Here is a 12,325-nt window from a genome sequence, read left to right on the forward strand (position 1 = left end):
AATTCTTACCTTACATTTTCAAATCTTCTTACCATGAAAGAGCCAAGAAAACCCTTCACACCATCTCCCTGATTGGTCGCTTCCCAACCTTACCAATAAAATTACAGTAAAATAAAATAATGGCTACAACCCTGGACAGGTAACAAGATATACTATTTCAATGTTATGTGTTGCAAAGGTGTAATGGGAATGAGCAATGATATTCAAAATGATGTATCTTTACGTCTGTTAGGACAAAAAGGACTATGATGATGAAGTTATTGTTTAAAGTACTATCACTCACTCACTAAATATCTATGTAATATCTAAATTATTAAAAATCACAAAATAACAAAAGAGTGCCGCAGTGAACAAACACCGCAGTGCCGCACCGGTGCCCCAAGTACAGTGAGAGTCCACCTTTACCCACTTCTTTCCACTTCAGATACAAAGGGATTCCTTTTGAAGCATTTTGATAATCATGTCTTTCAATTTCATGGCATGAGGAAAGGACGAAATACCCCATATGTACAGCACTCATCAAATTTCAGTGTCTTCCTTGCTATTGTTAAAATTAAGTGTCTTCCTTGCTATTGTTTTGCTCGCCTTTTACCTTACCAAGTTTCAAAGTTTCATTAAAAAGGTGTCACCTGCAAAGTAATGACCAAATGGATTTCAGTTTTGATGGACATTCATAAAAGACTTCACACTTTATAGTAATACCCCAAAGTTTGAGTTGCGCCCCTTGTTGTTTGGTAAGCCCAGGAACTTACTGAATACACCCTTGTTAATTCTCCAGAAAGCAGGCAAAATAAAACTGATTTCTGGTGAGGTAGCTGTGCTAATATGGCCAAGGTATGGCCAAGGTATGACCAAGGTATGACCAAGGTATGACCAAGGTATGACCAAGGTATGACCAAGGTATGACCAAGGTGTTGGGGTTTTGTGCGCGTGAAAAATTTGCGCGTGAAAACTTGTGTGTGAAAAATCTGAGCGTGACAATATGCAAATTAGCTGATTCCCAAGGGATTCAAAAAGTTTTTGCAGTTTTATACTTACAAGCTCAAATGAGATGGCACAAAATGAAATTAAGTATCATATTGTTGTATTCTAGAGAACAAAATCTCGATTCGAGGGATTTTCAAGTGCAAATTCTCCACGCCCAGAAAACCTGTTCCCGTGCTAAGACACCATTTATAAGAACATATCATGTAAGAACAATCACAATGTCATTGCAACTGCAAAGGCTAGTTAGGTGTATTCATCTTAAATCATATTTTTCAAGATCATAAACATCAAATTGCATTTCTTGGGTAAAATTGCTTGAAAGACTTCTTCAGATTGACTTTTTAGAACGGGCTCTCTCCTTGGATGTAATTCCCTTGGCCACACCTCACTAACAATCAGAATTATTGATATAGCGGTCTCATACTACATGTACTAACAAAAACTGTGTTAGTATTTTTTAGCAATTTTGCTACCTTGAAGACAAAGTTCAATATTTTTGCTCTGGAGTCAATTACCAATCAATACACTGATTTCTAGGCTCAAAAACACATTTGCAGGAAATTTTCTTATCATAAATGAAAATACAGTCAAACCTGCCCAAGAAGACCAGCGGACCAGTAAAATTTTGTCTATGACTCTATGTGGACAGGTGGTTACTATAGACAAGATTCCTAATGCTTAAAAATAGTATAAGGGACCACCAAAAAGTGTGCAGGGTGGTATTTCAGTAGAGGTGGTCACTAATATTGATTTGACTGTGTAGACAAGTAGCAATTTTGCAAGGCAAAAAAATTCAGACTTGGCATCATAAGCAGAAGTTTCACAAAATTGCTAGTAAAATTCCTGACAGAGCTATGTTACAGAAAAAATTATTTCATACCATGTTATTTGCATGTTTGTGGCCATATGCAACAACTTGGTTTTCTGGTTCAATCTTTCTGTTGAATCTTACTTCGCCTGATTAAATCTCGCTTATGGCAGCCCGCCCAACATACAACCAGCCTCCTCTGCGGGGAGGGGCTGCTATGGTAGCATGGATACCAGACCCCCATCCCGATCTCAATATTATCCGATAATAATTTCATCAGGTTGGTAGAATTTAGGATATAGGAGAATTCTCTTACAGTTACACAACCAGTATGTACTCACTTTGCTTATGGTTCAATGTCTTTCAGACACCTTCCTCAAACGTTAAAGCTTCAAACTGAAGTTCTGCTTTTCGCCGATATATGCAGCCAATGTAGGTGGCAAGAACACAATCCCAATCGTGGCTAAGCTTGTATCCCCCCTGTCCCTCAATATTATCTATCGTGTGGAGTCTAACTCAGGGGGCCCGTTGTAGAATTTCCATGGGCAGTGCTTGAAATACCCACTTGCACACTTGCAAACGCAACGTCATTTTGCTTGGCACAACTTTATCTTAAACCGAGGTAGCCCAGTGCCCAAACTAAAATTTTGCAGTTGGAACATCGCTTTCCCCCACCTACGTGCATAAGCTTTTGTATTTACTTCTCAATATGAGATAAAACATAAGTACATTGTAGTTGCATGTAACTGGAAGAAAAGATAATAAGTAGCTGATTTGAAGAAAGAAATAACTTGGAAGTAGGGCAACCTGAAATGTTGATGGCGCAACCTGGCTTTTGACTCAGGTTGCTACCTGGGCAACCTGGCTGGACAAAAAGTATTTTGAGCACTGTCGGGAGCATGTTTATTCTTTTTCTAGCACCGAGGAGTTGTCCTGTGTAGGCCCTGCAAACAGTCTGGCATCCAGGCTATTGCTATGAGGCTAAATATGAAATTCCTACCATATGATCAAAGGACAGAAATTGCTGATTTGAAGTGTGGCAACCTGAAATGTATATGGCGCAACCTGGCTTTTGACTCAGGTTGCCTCCTAGGACTGTCGGAAGTGTTTTTAATGTTTTTCTAGCACCAAGGAGTTGGCCTGTGTAGGTTCTGAATACAGCCTGGCATCCAGGCTATTGCTATGATGGCCAGGTACCAAATTCCTATCATATGATGAGACAAAGGACTGAACTCCAGACAATGATATCATATTGGATATCTACATACCCCCGATGGACTTATTTCATATTCAGGCTAAAATAAGATACCAGAATATCAAGGTCATCTGGGGTCAACCCCCATAGAAAGGGCTATAAAATTTTTAAAAAGGGTGTGACCAATCAATTGGCTTTTTACACTATGGAAAAAGGAAACCAGCTATTTCTGATATTATCTTCACACCAGCCAAAAGATGTGGGACCATTAGCTATACCAAAGACTAGCCTTTGGATTGTTGCAAAATATGAAGAACTTTCATTGACATTCTCCTAACACATGAGAGTTGTTTTCTAACTGTATGCAACAAGACATTACATTCACTTGTACACAAACTTAAAAAGTTAAGAGGAAGAGAAATAATTCCAAAGTCTAACTCTAAGTAAATAGTAAAGAACAAGTTGGAAAAGCAGAATGATTCTACTATTTCTAGATTCCTGAGTTAGCAGTGACAATTTGTATCTATCCATGGTGTGCAGAAAAAACTCCCACCACACAATTTTGTATACAAGCAAGGATCTCTTAACAGTCTTATACAGTGACAATTCAGCATATTTCTTATTTCACAAACATATGTGAACATGACATTCTAAGCTACTTGGTTTGGGCACTTGATATAAAAAAAAAGGAAATATCAGTATTGGAAAACAAGACGCTCTAAGTCTAATCTACTGTATTGTGTATATGATACAAAATTGTTAAATCTATGATATTGAGGGTTAACTGACATGTACAGCGATAGCAAAAATGTATTCTTATGAACAAAATTAGTGTAAAAATCCTCATGTTCTTTGGATTGTCCTGCATGGCTGAAACGAAAATAAATAAAATCAACACTGCAATGTATTGCTCCAGAAACCTAGCTTATCTGCACGCAATGTAGTAACAAGTATTTGACCATCTATATTTTATCGTTTGCAACCAGGTATAACAAAAAAATCATCAATACCCTGAAAATGCAAGTTTGCAACCAATTTTTAATTTTCCTTCAAATTCTTCCTCAAATAATAGGAACAAAAATGCACTACTCCCTGCACAATTCATATAACAAAGGATTACAATGCTTTGATATGATATGTGGTCTTTTCTTTGTTCTTTTAGTGTATGAAAAATATTCCTAAGCATACAGCCAGTCTGGCCAGTAGCTATGTGTTATACAGGATCTGGGAGAGGCTCAACCAGTCATGCAAATTACTTGGGGATCATCCATTCATTCTCACAAACGGAGGATCAAATTTCACTACAAGAAATCGTATACACACAGAAATAATTCCTACCTTCTTTAAAAAATGTGTAATATTTTAAGAATGGAAAGTTTATTAGTTTTTTTAGGGTAGTTTTTGTTAAATGTGTTGGGGAGGGGAGGGGTAGGGACCATAAAGGAAGCAGAAATGATCGCCCCCGATGTTTACAGCGGGGAACAGGCGGCCCCTGTGATGACCCCGCCACAGTCTGATAATTTTCGCGCTCACCAACATTTTTTTCGCGGTAAAAAAAAAAGGCCGCTCAGAAATGCCCCACCCCACACAAAACGTGTACGCTAACTACAAATTCTACCTCAAAATCACCCGAATTTTACAACAAAACGTTGCACGATATTTCTAAGCACGTAAGAGGCTCGCTAATAATTTATTTTTCTTGCTGCCGTGGCGGGTTTTGCCGGGCAAAGAGAGCGAGACAGACACACACCCATCGTTTTCTGGAACAAAAAAATAAAAATCCGTCTGTTTTTGGACGACATTTTACCTCAGAATATACCCACAAATCGGTAACGATGCCAACTCGTTCCCACACAGATCTGACCGAAAAGGTTTGCCGTATAATTACTGAAACAAAGGCGGGCTACATCGAGGTTTCTGGAAGCACGACCGAACGAAGAAACAGCTCCCGCCAGATAACACAGAAAATCAGACGATATTTTGCAGAAAAATCGTCTACACAAAACTGAGCGAATCTTCCACGTAAGATTTGAGCGAAATCTAATGCTAGGACGATGTGGGTTGTGGAAAGTGGGCCGTGCCCGCGTGCTGGGCGGCTTGCAGAGCTGGCGTGAGCTCGGAGAGCGGCGAGCAGGACAAAAATGGAGCCGTGCTTTCTGCCTAACATTCCGACTGCAAGCCTGGCACAACTCAAAAGCGCCATCTTGGATCTCTCGCCAGACGTGACCCGCCGAAAATCGCACCAAATTTTTCTTCCAAGACGGCGAGGACTACACGTCAAGATCTGCGGAAAGGACCCTGGATATGCAAAGATTTGGTACTCACCGAAGGTTTTTAGTTTGATGACCCTTCCGTGCGAAAAATCGGTGGAAATCCACTGGCGGGAAACACCGCGTCGTTCAAACCCACAGATTTGGCGCTATTTTGGTGACGTCACGCGCCAGCCAGACATGACGTAAGTCAGTGGCGCCACCTAGCTGAAAAGATGCACTTTGCAACTTCTAAAACATGCTGTGTGTCGCTCTTTCCCGGCGGCATTTTGACAGCATTACTTTTAATCCCCAGATAAACGACTAAGACGTTGATTTGAAATTCTGCCTGCTACTCTCTTTTCATGTATGCTACAATGACACTCCCCATGCCAAGAGTAGCTGTTTCGAAATCAGTAACAGTTTCCTACTTTTATCTATTTATTTGCTTCTTTACCGCATTAGTTCTATTGCAAGGAGTATACAGATGTCGTGCATGTAGAGTGTACCATGCCGAATATAAACCTTACCCAATACGCCCCCTCGCCTACGCATTTCTGTATACCAAACCTACCCCTACAGAAGATCTTGAAACAGTCAAAATTTTCTAATCTCCTAGTAGATTACTTCGGCCTGTTTTACATGTCTTTTCATGGCGCTTTATTGGAGGATAATGCACACACGTGACAGCACTATATATTAAACGTTATACATGTAGGAGTGACATACAGAACACAGCAACAGAGGCAAAAAAATCTCCTCTGCTATGACTTCATGATTACATTGAATGAAGTACGCCCCACTATTATATATAAATATGACTTCATGATAGGATTGAATGAACCATGCGCATTTGGTATATGTTAATTGTAAATCTACCCAAGAACGCCCGTCTGTCTCATTGTTTCGTGTTTCGTCTTTCCATCAACTTTTCAAAGACAAATTAAGAGGCGATAACACATCAGGTATAGAAATTTCAGTGAAATTTAATTATTCCTATCAAAAAGTGTACAGCAGTATCTCTTATGCTATGCAGAAAAACCATGCATTGTATCAGTATAATATAAGAAGCATAATTTAAGGTGCAATACAATGATTTAATAAGGCACTGTTGGCAGCCGTTTAAATTACAATGAGATAACGCATACAAAAAGTTGTGACACCCATAATCTTCATAATCGACAATGTAACGTTAACCCAGAGCGGTACTTTCATACTATGCGAAAATCCCTTCAAGAATATACTTAAAGTTACTTGTACTCAACAGGCACCTAACCTGATTGGTGTTCACGAATGGCTTGATAAAGGGTTATAGTCATAGCACTATTTCAATTGAAGAGTAGAAAACTTGACTTGTTTCTTAACGTTATTTTTGTGAAAGTAGAGCTAACCTAGTATTCAATCTTATCTGCCGGCTTGCATGCTTTTATTTTTTTTAGCATTATTATTGGGCTTTCTGTTTTGTCAGCTTTTCTGTTTATTTAGGTGGCGGATAGAATAAAGAAAACATGACCTGACAAAATAGAAAAACCCAATAGAAACGCATAAAAAGACGTCAAAAATAAACCAGAGCCTAACCTCTGCTTAATTGTACATTAGATATAAGAAAGATTCTATCAAATAGATGAATAAATAATAATCTGTCACACACGACTCTAAGGACAGGCAATGCAAGATACTTAAAAGATCTAGAAAGTTTGCTTTGTGTGTTGCGCGTGGTCAAGTAGAGGAGAGTTTTTCTTCGAACTGACGAGCTCGCATCCTCAGCGTGCCGAGGCTGGCCAGCCTTCGGTACTCCCCCAGCACCCCTGCCGAGAAGCTCTTCTCCACGCTCCCCTGGCGTTTCCCCGTGTGCTTCTGCAGGGACGCCGGTGGTTCTCTTGGTACACCTGGTCCTTGGGATTGGCTGTCGCCATGGAGGCTGGTCGGCAAGAGACCCATCTGTGACGTCACACCCTCCTGTCGAACATGTGACGTCACCGAAGCCCCCGGAAGTGACGTCTGAGAGGACTGCACGAAGGTGAGGTGTGACGTCATGAGGGATGCCGGCAGGAGGAACGGGTGGTGGGAGGCAGTGGTCCAGCCGGATGTGACGTTGTTGGTCTCGGGAACACTTCCTCTGAGGAGCCGCCGAGCACTGCAGGAAGACGACCCGGCAGCCAATGAGCAGTACAGTCCTGGGAAACAGAACAGGTTGTAGTTAGAACAGGTTGTAAAGTTGTAGTAAGCATAGGTTGTAGTCAGAACGGGTTGTAGTAAGGGCGGGTTGTACTTGTAGTTAGAACAAGTTGTAGTAAGAATAGGTTGTTGCTAGAATAGCGGGTTGTAGTTAGAGCAGGTTGTAGTTGGAACAGGTTGTAAGTTAGAACAAATTTAGTTATAACAGCTACCAACCGAGAATAACAACTTTTTGCGTTATGAATAGAATATCAAGCGTTGTGAAATTTCATTTGACACCACATACAAGCTATATTATCATAACCGAGCAAAGCTTTTTCATATATTGAAGAGAAGATGATATTTAGATGTCACTTGTAGGTAGATAACACTATAAGAGTTGCGATGCTGCCAACAATATCGTACATTCGAATCACTTGCAATTGCTCACGAATCCAAGAACATATACTTTACTTGCCACGGACACACAACACAGAGAACAGATCAAGAACGAAAACTCTGTAACATACTGTTCAGTTGGTCAGCAGAACGCCGGGGAGTTTCTCGCTTGCGCCACTTGGCTCGTCTGTTCTGGAACCAAACCTGTCAAAATATGCCAAGAAATCGCGTTAGAAGTCATAAACGTTCCTTTTCCTAATAGCGGAAGGTTATCTTCATTATAGTCACCAATTTGAAGCATCTGTCATATTTGATTAGCTTAATCAGCCCAATTTACCATAATTGTCTTATTAGACCACTGCATTATTAGACCTACACATCCCGTGTTTGATTATGTCTACGTGATCGTTTTACACAACTGCAACGGGTTTGGCTCGACTTCATGCTATTGAGTGGACAATGCGACGTGTTTAGCTTCAACAATGACAAAAGTGCGGCTAATTTCAAACTTGTCCTGCTCAGGACGCACATATACGGGATGCACATATATAATGCCAGTATGTGGGTCCAGTGTCTATACGGGTTTGGCACATCTTGCGGCAAACCGCAACAAACCGCAATGCTTGTGGAACGAATAGGATAAGTTTTACAGATCTGATTAATTAACCAGCTTAGTTGGTTGTGGCTAAATTGGCAAAAAATTTCTCACCAAGACAAGGGTTAAGTACGCAAAATCATATAACAGCCGCGTACATGTAAAATTGCACTGGTAAGACAGCGGCATTGAAAATAAACTATTAGTTTTCAATAACAATCGAACTATTGGTATTTTTTACATGACGACATCTTCAGAGACTGGCCACACGAATAGGTTAACAACTAACCAGTTAGTAACTCATCAACTATCATAGAAAATCGACCATTGGGTTTCAGTAAAGAATTGGATATTTGACGTCATTGGACCGACAGTTTCTGTAGTCAGAGACTGGTTACATGAATGATTTAAATGATCAGTTAGCAATATATCAATAACTCATCAACTAACCTGAACCCTTGCTTCGCTCAGGTTCAGTCTCATGGCTAGTTCCTCCCGCGCAAAGACGTCTGGGTAGGGAGCTCGTTCGAAGGCCTTCTCTAGTTCCTCTAGTTGGTAAGTTGAAAACGTCGTCCTGAATTCAAAACGAGATAAAGGCACATTTGATTGCTTTGAAAAAATTGTCTTTGAAGTCGAATAATTCCTCCAAGAAGTCGCCAAGAAGTCGAATAATTCCTCCAAGAAGTCGCCAAGAAGTCGAATAATTCCTCCAAGAAGTCGCCTAGACGATGTAGACTTCGTTTGTAGTGGCGATTGGGGATGTGCATGGTTGAATGAGTTAACTACACAAACTTATAATGGATAGCCTGGGTACCATCCGGGAAGTAGTTCGCTCCGACGTTCATTATACACTATATACAGTCGCTTCTCGCTCTGACATTCATTATACACTATCTACAGTCGCTTCTCTGTGTTTCAGATGATAGCAGAAGCGAACATAGGAACGAACTACTATCCGGGTGGTACCCAGGCTATATAATGGATGGATCGTCATGAAATTTCATATGCAGTTACATGTGTATCCTTAAGCTTGTCATTTCAATGAATTAGATTTGCCTCCTGGAGGCTTTCCTTGGTATTGTATGAGAACGTCCGTTTTTTTAATCATTTATTTTATCCTGTTTAGAATAGACGTAACCACTTCACCAAACGTAAAACTAGTCGGGATAGTGCCAAGGATATGTTTGACTCTTCGATTAGCTCACAGTACCTCTCTACCGGTGCAATGGCCAAGTGAGTAGAATGTTCGCTTTGAAGTCGAATAGTTGTGAATTCAATCCCCGACCGAGTCATAACAAATTCTGCTTTCTCTGCTTAGCACTCAGCATTTGGGAAAGAGTATGGTAGTTGAACACACACCGCTAGCCCCCTGCTGTACATAGTGATTCACAAAGCTGTATTGCCCAGGGCTACTGAAACGGAGATCTATATGTACCGACCGATGCACCACTAGGTGAGGGAAGTGCTTTAACAAAACCACTCACCTGTACCTGGTCTTCTTCTTCTTCCCCCCTTTCTCTTCTTTATCTTCTGGGTCTTCATCTTCGGTTGCTGGTGACCTTGACTTGTTATTGTGCTCAACTTTAGAGGTCACGGTGGTGGCTCGCGCGTTGGTGTCATGGACCACATTCTTGTTGTTACTAACGGTGTCTTCCACTAAAACGACTGTTATATTTGAACAGAATTAAATTATGCTGTTAAACAAGATGATAAACTGAATAATCTAAACGTTGCAATAGGAAGCACGCGTATAATTATACTACAGGCATTCGTACAGTATATTTTCGCTATTTATCGTTTTTGTTTCGTTACACGACATGTGTACATTGGAACTCGTGACTCCAGTCAAAAACGAAACTGTTAAACGTGACATACATAGTGAAATTGTTACTGCCTTCGGCCATCCTACAGAATAATAAAACCCGTCCCTAAAACCATGATAATGATTTACATAATTCGTCGAAGAAGGTTACATCTATTAGACATCCAGGTAGTAAGATCTGACCGTTTCGAAAATCATATCCAGTTGCTTGAGTAACTACTTTATTTGGGGCGGATTTACACAATTGTTTTGTAGGAAAGCTTCCTCACCTTCTTGTTCTCTGTCCTCTACTTGTGGCGGCGTGGTTTCTATGACGTCATCGTCCCAACCGAGGATGTCCCTGACAGTGAACCCAGTCAGACGACGCGGGGCTGCTTGGTGAGAAGTCATCGCTGAAGTTTAAAGTTTTTGTCGTCACAAAAGCGTTTCTCAATCCCTGTTCACATTCAAAGCTTCCCCGTCGCCACAGATTTCCAAAGTGCTTCGATAAATTTCGCTCCAAACAAAATTTTCAAAAAACTCACGGCATCAAAATGCTGTGTAAAAGTCACCGCCTGACGATGCTTACTGAATGTAGCAGATATTTCGCCGACTGATGATTCGAAGAGAGTGAAGCTACCCTACCGTCCACCGTCTCCAAAAGACAACGAAGTAGCGACTGGAAATTTTCAGTCAGGACCTAGTGGCGACTGCTTCCCACCCCTATATACACGACTGCCCACTACCTAGCTCGTTATATCCTTATGTATTACTCCCTCTACGGCGTAACCATCCCTAACAATACCGGAGATGTGGCAAATTGGGCGTCATTATAGCGTTGACCCCTCGGGCAGCTGATCTAACTGTTGATAATTGCTCAATTATATCTCGAAAGATAAATAACAATCAAACAGACGTCTCAATTGATAATGTTACAATTTATTAAGCCGTGGTAACGATCATATTTTAGCTTAACTTTCAAAGAAATTTTGTCGTTATATGTCAAAAATTTGAAGGTATTGGAACTCGCAATTGTAACGTCAACAAGTAAAATATAACCCAAGCGACTCGAAGTTGAGATGGATAACATTAGCACTGGCTCTTTCAACGTTTTTATTTGTTACAGATACTTATGATTGAAGAAATTTCTTTTACTAAGTGTTAGAGTATCATCTGCAGCGATTGTGTAAGAGATGCTGAACATGTTAGCTCAGTCCACTTTCCCGGCCACCATTTATGTAAAATGGTCTCGTTATCCCATCAGGATCAATTTCAGTCATTTCCTCCTATTTAGAGAATACATGTATGTATGTATGATTAAACTGAGCCATTACAGGCGCACACATTAAGTGCATGATGGCACGGAGTCCCGGACACAGTCCGTACTGGTCCTCATGTGGGGAAAGAAAGACAGACAGGTAGACAAAGACACGAACACAGAGGGAGAGAGAAATTAAAGAACATGAGAGGGACCGAGACAACCAGAGTGACAGAAACACAGTGCGAGAACTGGGACTGTGTGAGAGAGAGACAGAGACGGAGAGAGACTGATACAGAGACAGGGAGAGAGAGAGAGACATAGAGAGAGCACATTGGATAGAGGGAGAAATTAAAAAGTGATGGAGGGACAGAGCGAGACAGAGAGAAAACACAGAGAGACAAAGAGATAGAGAGAAAGAAAGAGCTTCGCAGCTCTACTCGTACCAAGGAAATGTTCACGGAATCATAAGTAGCCGGTGTTGCAGGCATTACTTCTTATAACACAAACTGTAGTCTCATGTACTCACAACTGATAATTTATTTTTCGGGCCACGGACACCTTCCTTCAACATGCACAGATACGTCTATGTAGATACACGCACATATAAAGATACAGTACACATATATTGATACTTAAAGACGTTATTGGGCCGGTCAAAATAATGTTTTCTGCATACCGATATTTGTTGCATGACTGTTTAGAACAAATACGAGGCCTAGCTATAGGAGCTATGAAACCTTTTAATACCGTCCAACATCTGCTAGGAGATGATCTGTCATCATTTCCAGCCTCCTGGCCGGACCTCAAACTGTGGGAAATTATCCTTCAGTTCCCGGGGCTACAATTACGTCCAATTTGACATTATATCGGGGC

General features: G+C 40.8%; 2 protein-coding genes across 5 annotated transcripts in view; both read right to left on the bottom strand.

The window, feature by feature from the left end:
• LOC118426913 (cohesin subunit SA-1-like) overlaps positions 1-5,465 on the bottom strand; it is a 44,259-nt gene extending 38,794 nt beyond the window's left edge. For all 4 annotated transcript variants that reach the window (XM_035836531.1, XM_035836533.1, XM_035836534.1 and 1 more), the window contains exon 1: positions 5,316-5,465. The gene's annotated coding sequence lies outside the window, so the exon portion shown is untranslated. The remainder of the gene's footprint in view (positions 1-5,315) is intronic.
• A 774-nt stretch (positions 5,466-6,239) lies between these two features.
• On the bottom strand, positions 6,240-11,258 carry LOC118428298 (aristaless-related homeobox protein-like). Its single transcript, XM_035838324.1, has 5 exons — positions 10,482-11,258; positions 9,875-10,055; positions 8,841-8,964; positions 7,927-7,999; positions 6,240-7,416 (listed from the first exon to the last, which is right to left on the bottom strand). Exons 1-5 carry the CDS (start codon positions 10,600-10,602, stop codon positions 6,959-6,961), a joined length of 957 nt encoding a protein of 318 aa, XP_035694217.1. The 5' UTR covers positions 10,603-11,258; the 3' UTR covers positions 6,240-6,958.
• Between the last annotated feature and the right edge of the window lie 1,067 nt (positions 11,259-12,325).

Source organism: Branchiostoma floridae, chromosome 12 (genome assembly GCF_000003815.2).
Source record: "Branchiostoma floridae strain S238N-H82 chromosome 12, Bfl_VNyyK, whole genome shotgun sequence".
In the NCBI taxonomy this organism is placed as follows: Eukaryota; Metazoa; Chordata; class Leptocardii; order Amphioxiformes; family Branchiostomatidae; genus Branchiostoma; species Branchiostoma floridae.

Excerpts from the sequence above, each read along its gene's own strand:
- LOC118428298 (XM_035838324.1), bottom strand. The coding sequence starts at position 10,602 with ATGACTTCTCACCAAGCAGCCCCGCGTCGTCTGACTGGGTTCACTGTC. Across the intron at positions 8,965-9,874 it reads AAGAAGAAGACCAGGTACAG|GACGACGTTTTCAACTTACC; the intron begins GTGAGTGGTTTT and ends TTTTGAATTCAG. Across the intron at positions 8,000-8,840 it reads TGAGCGAAGCAAGGGTTCAG|GTTTGGTTCCAGAACAGACG; the intron begins GTTAGTTGATGA and ends ATATTTTGACAG.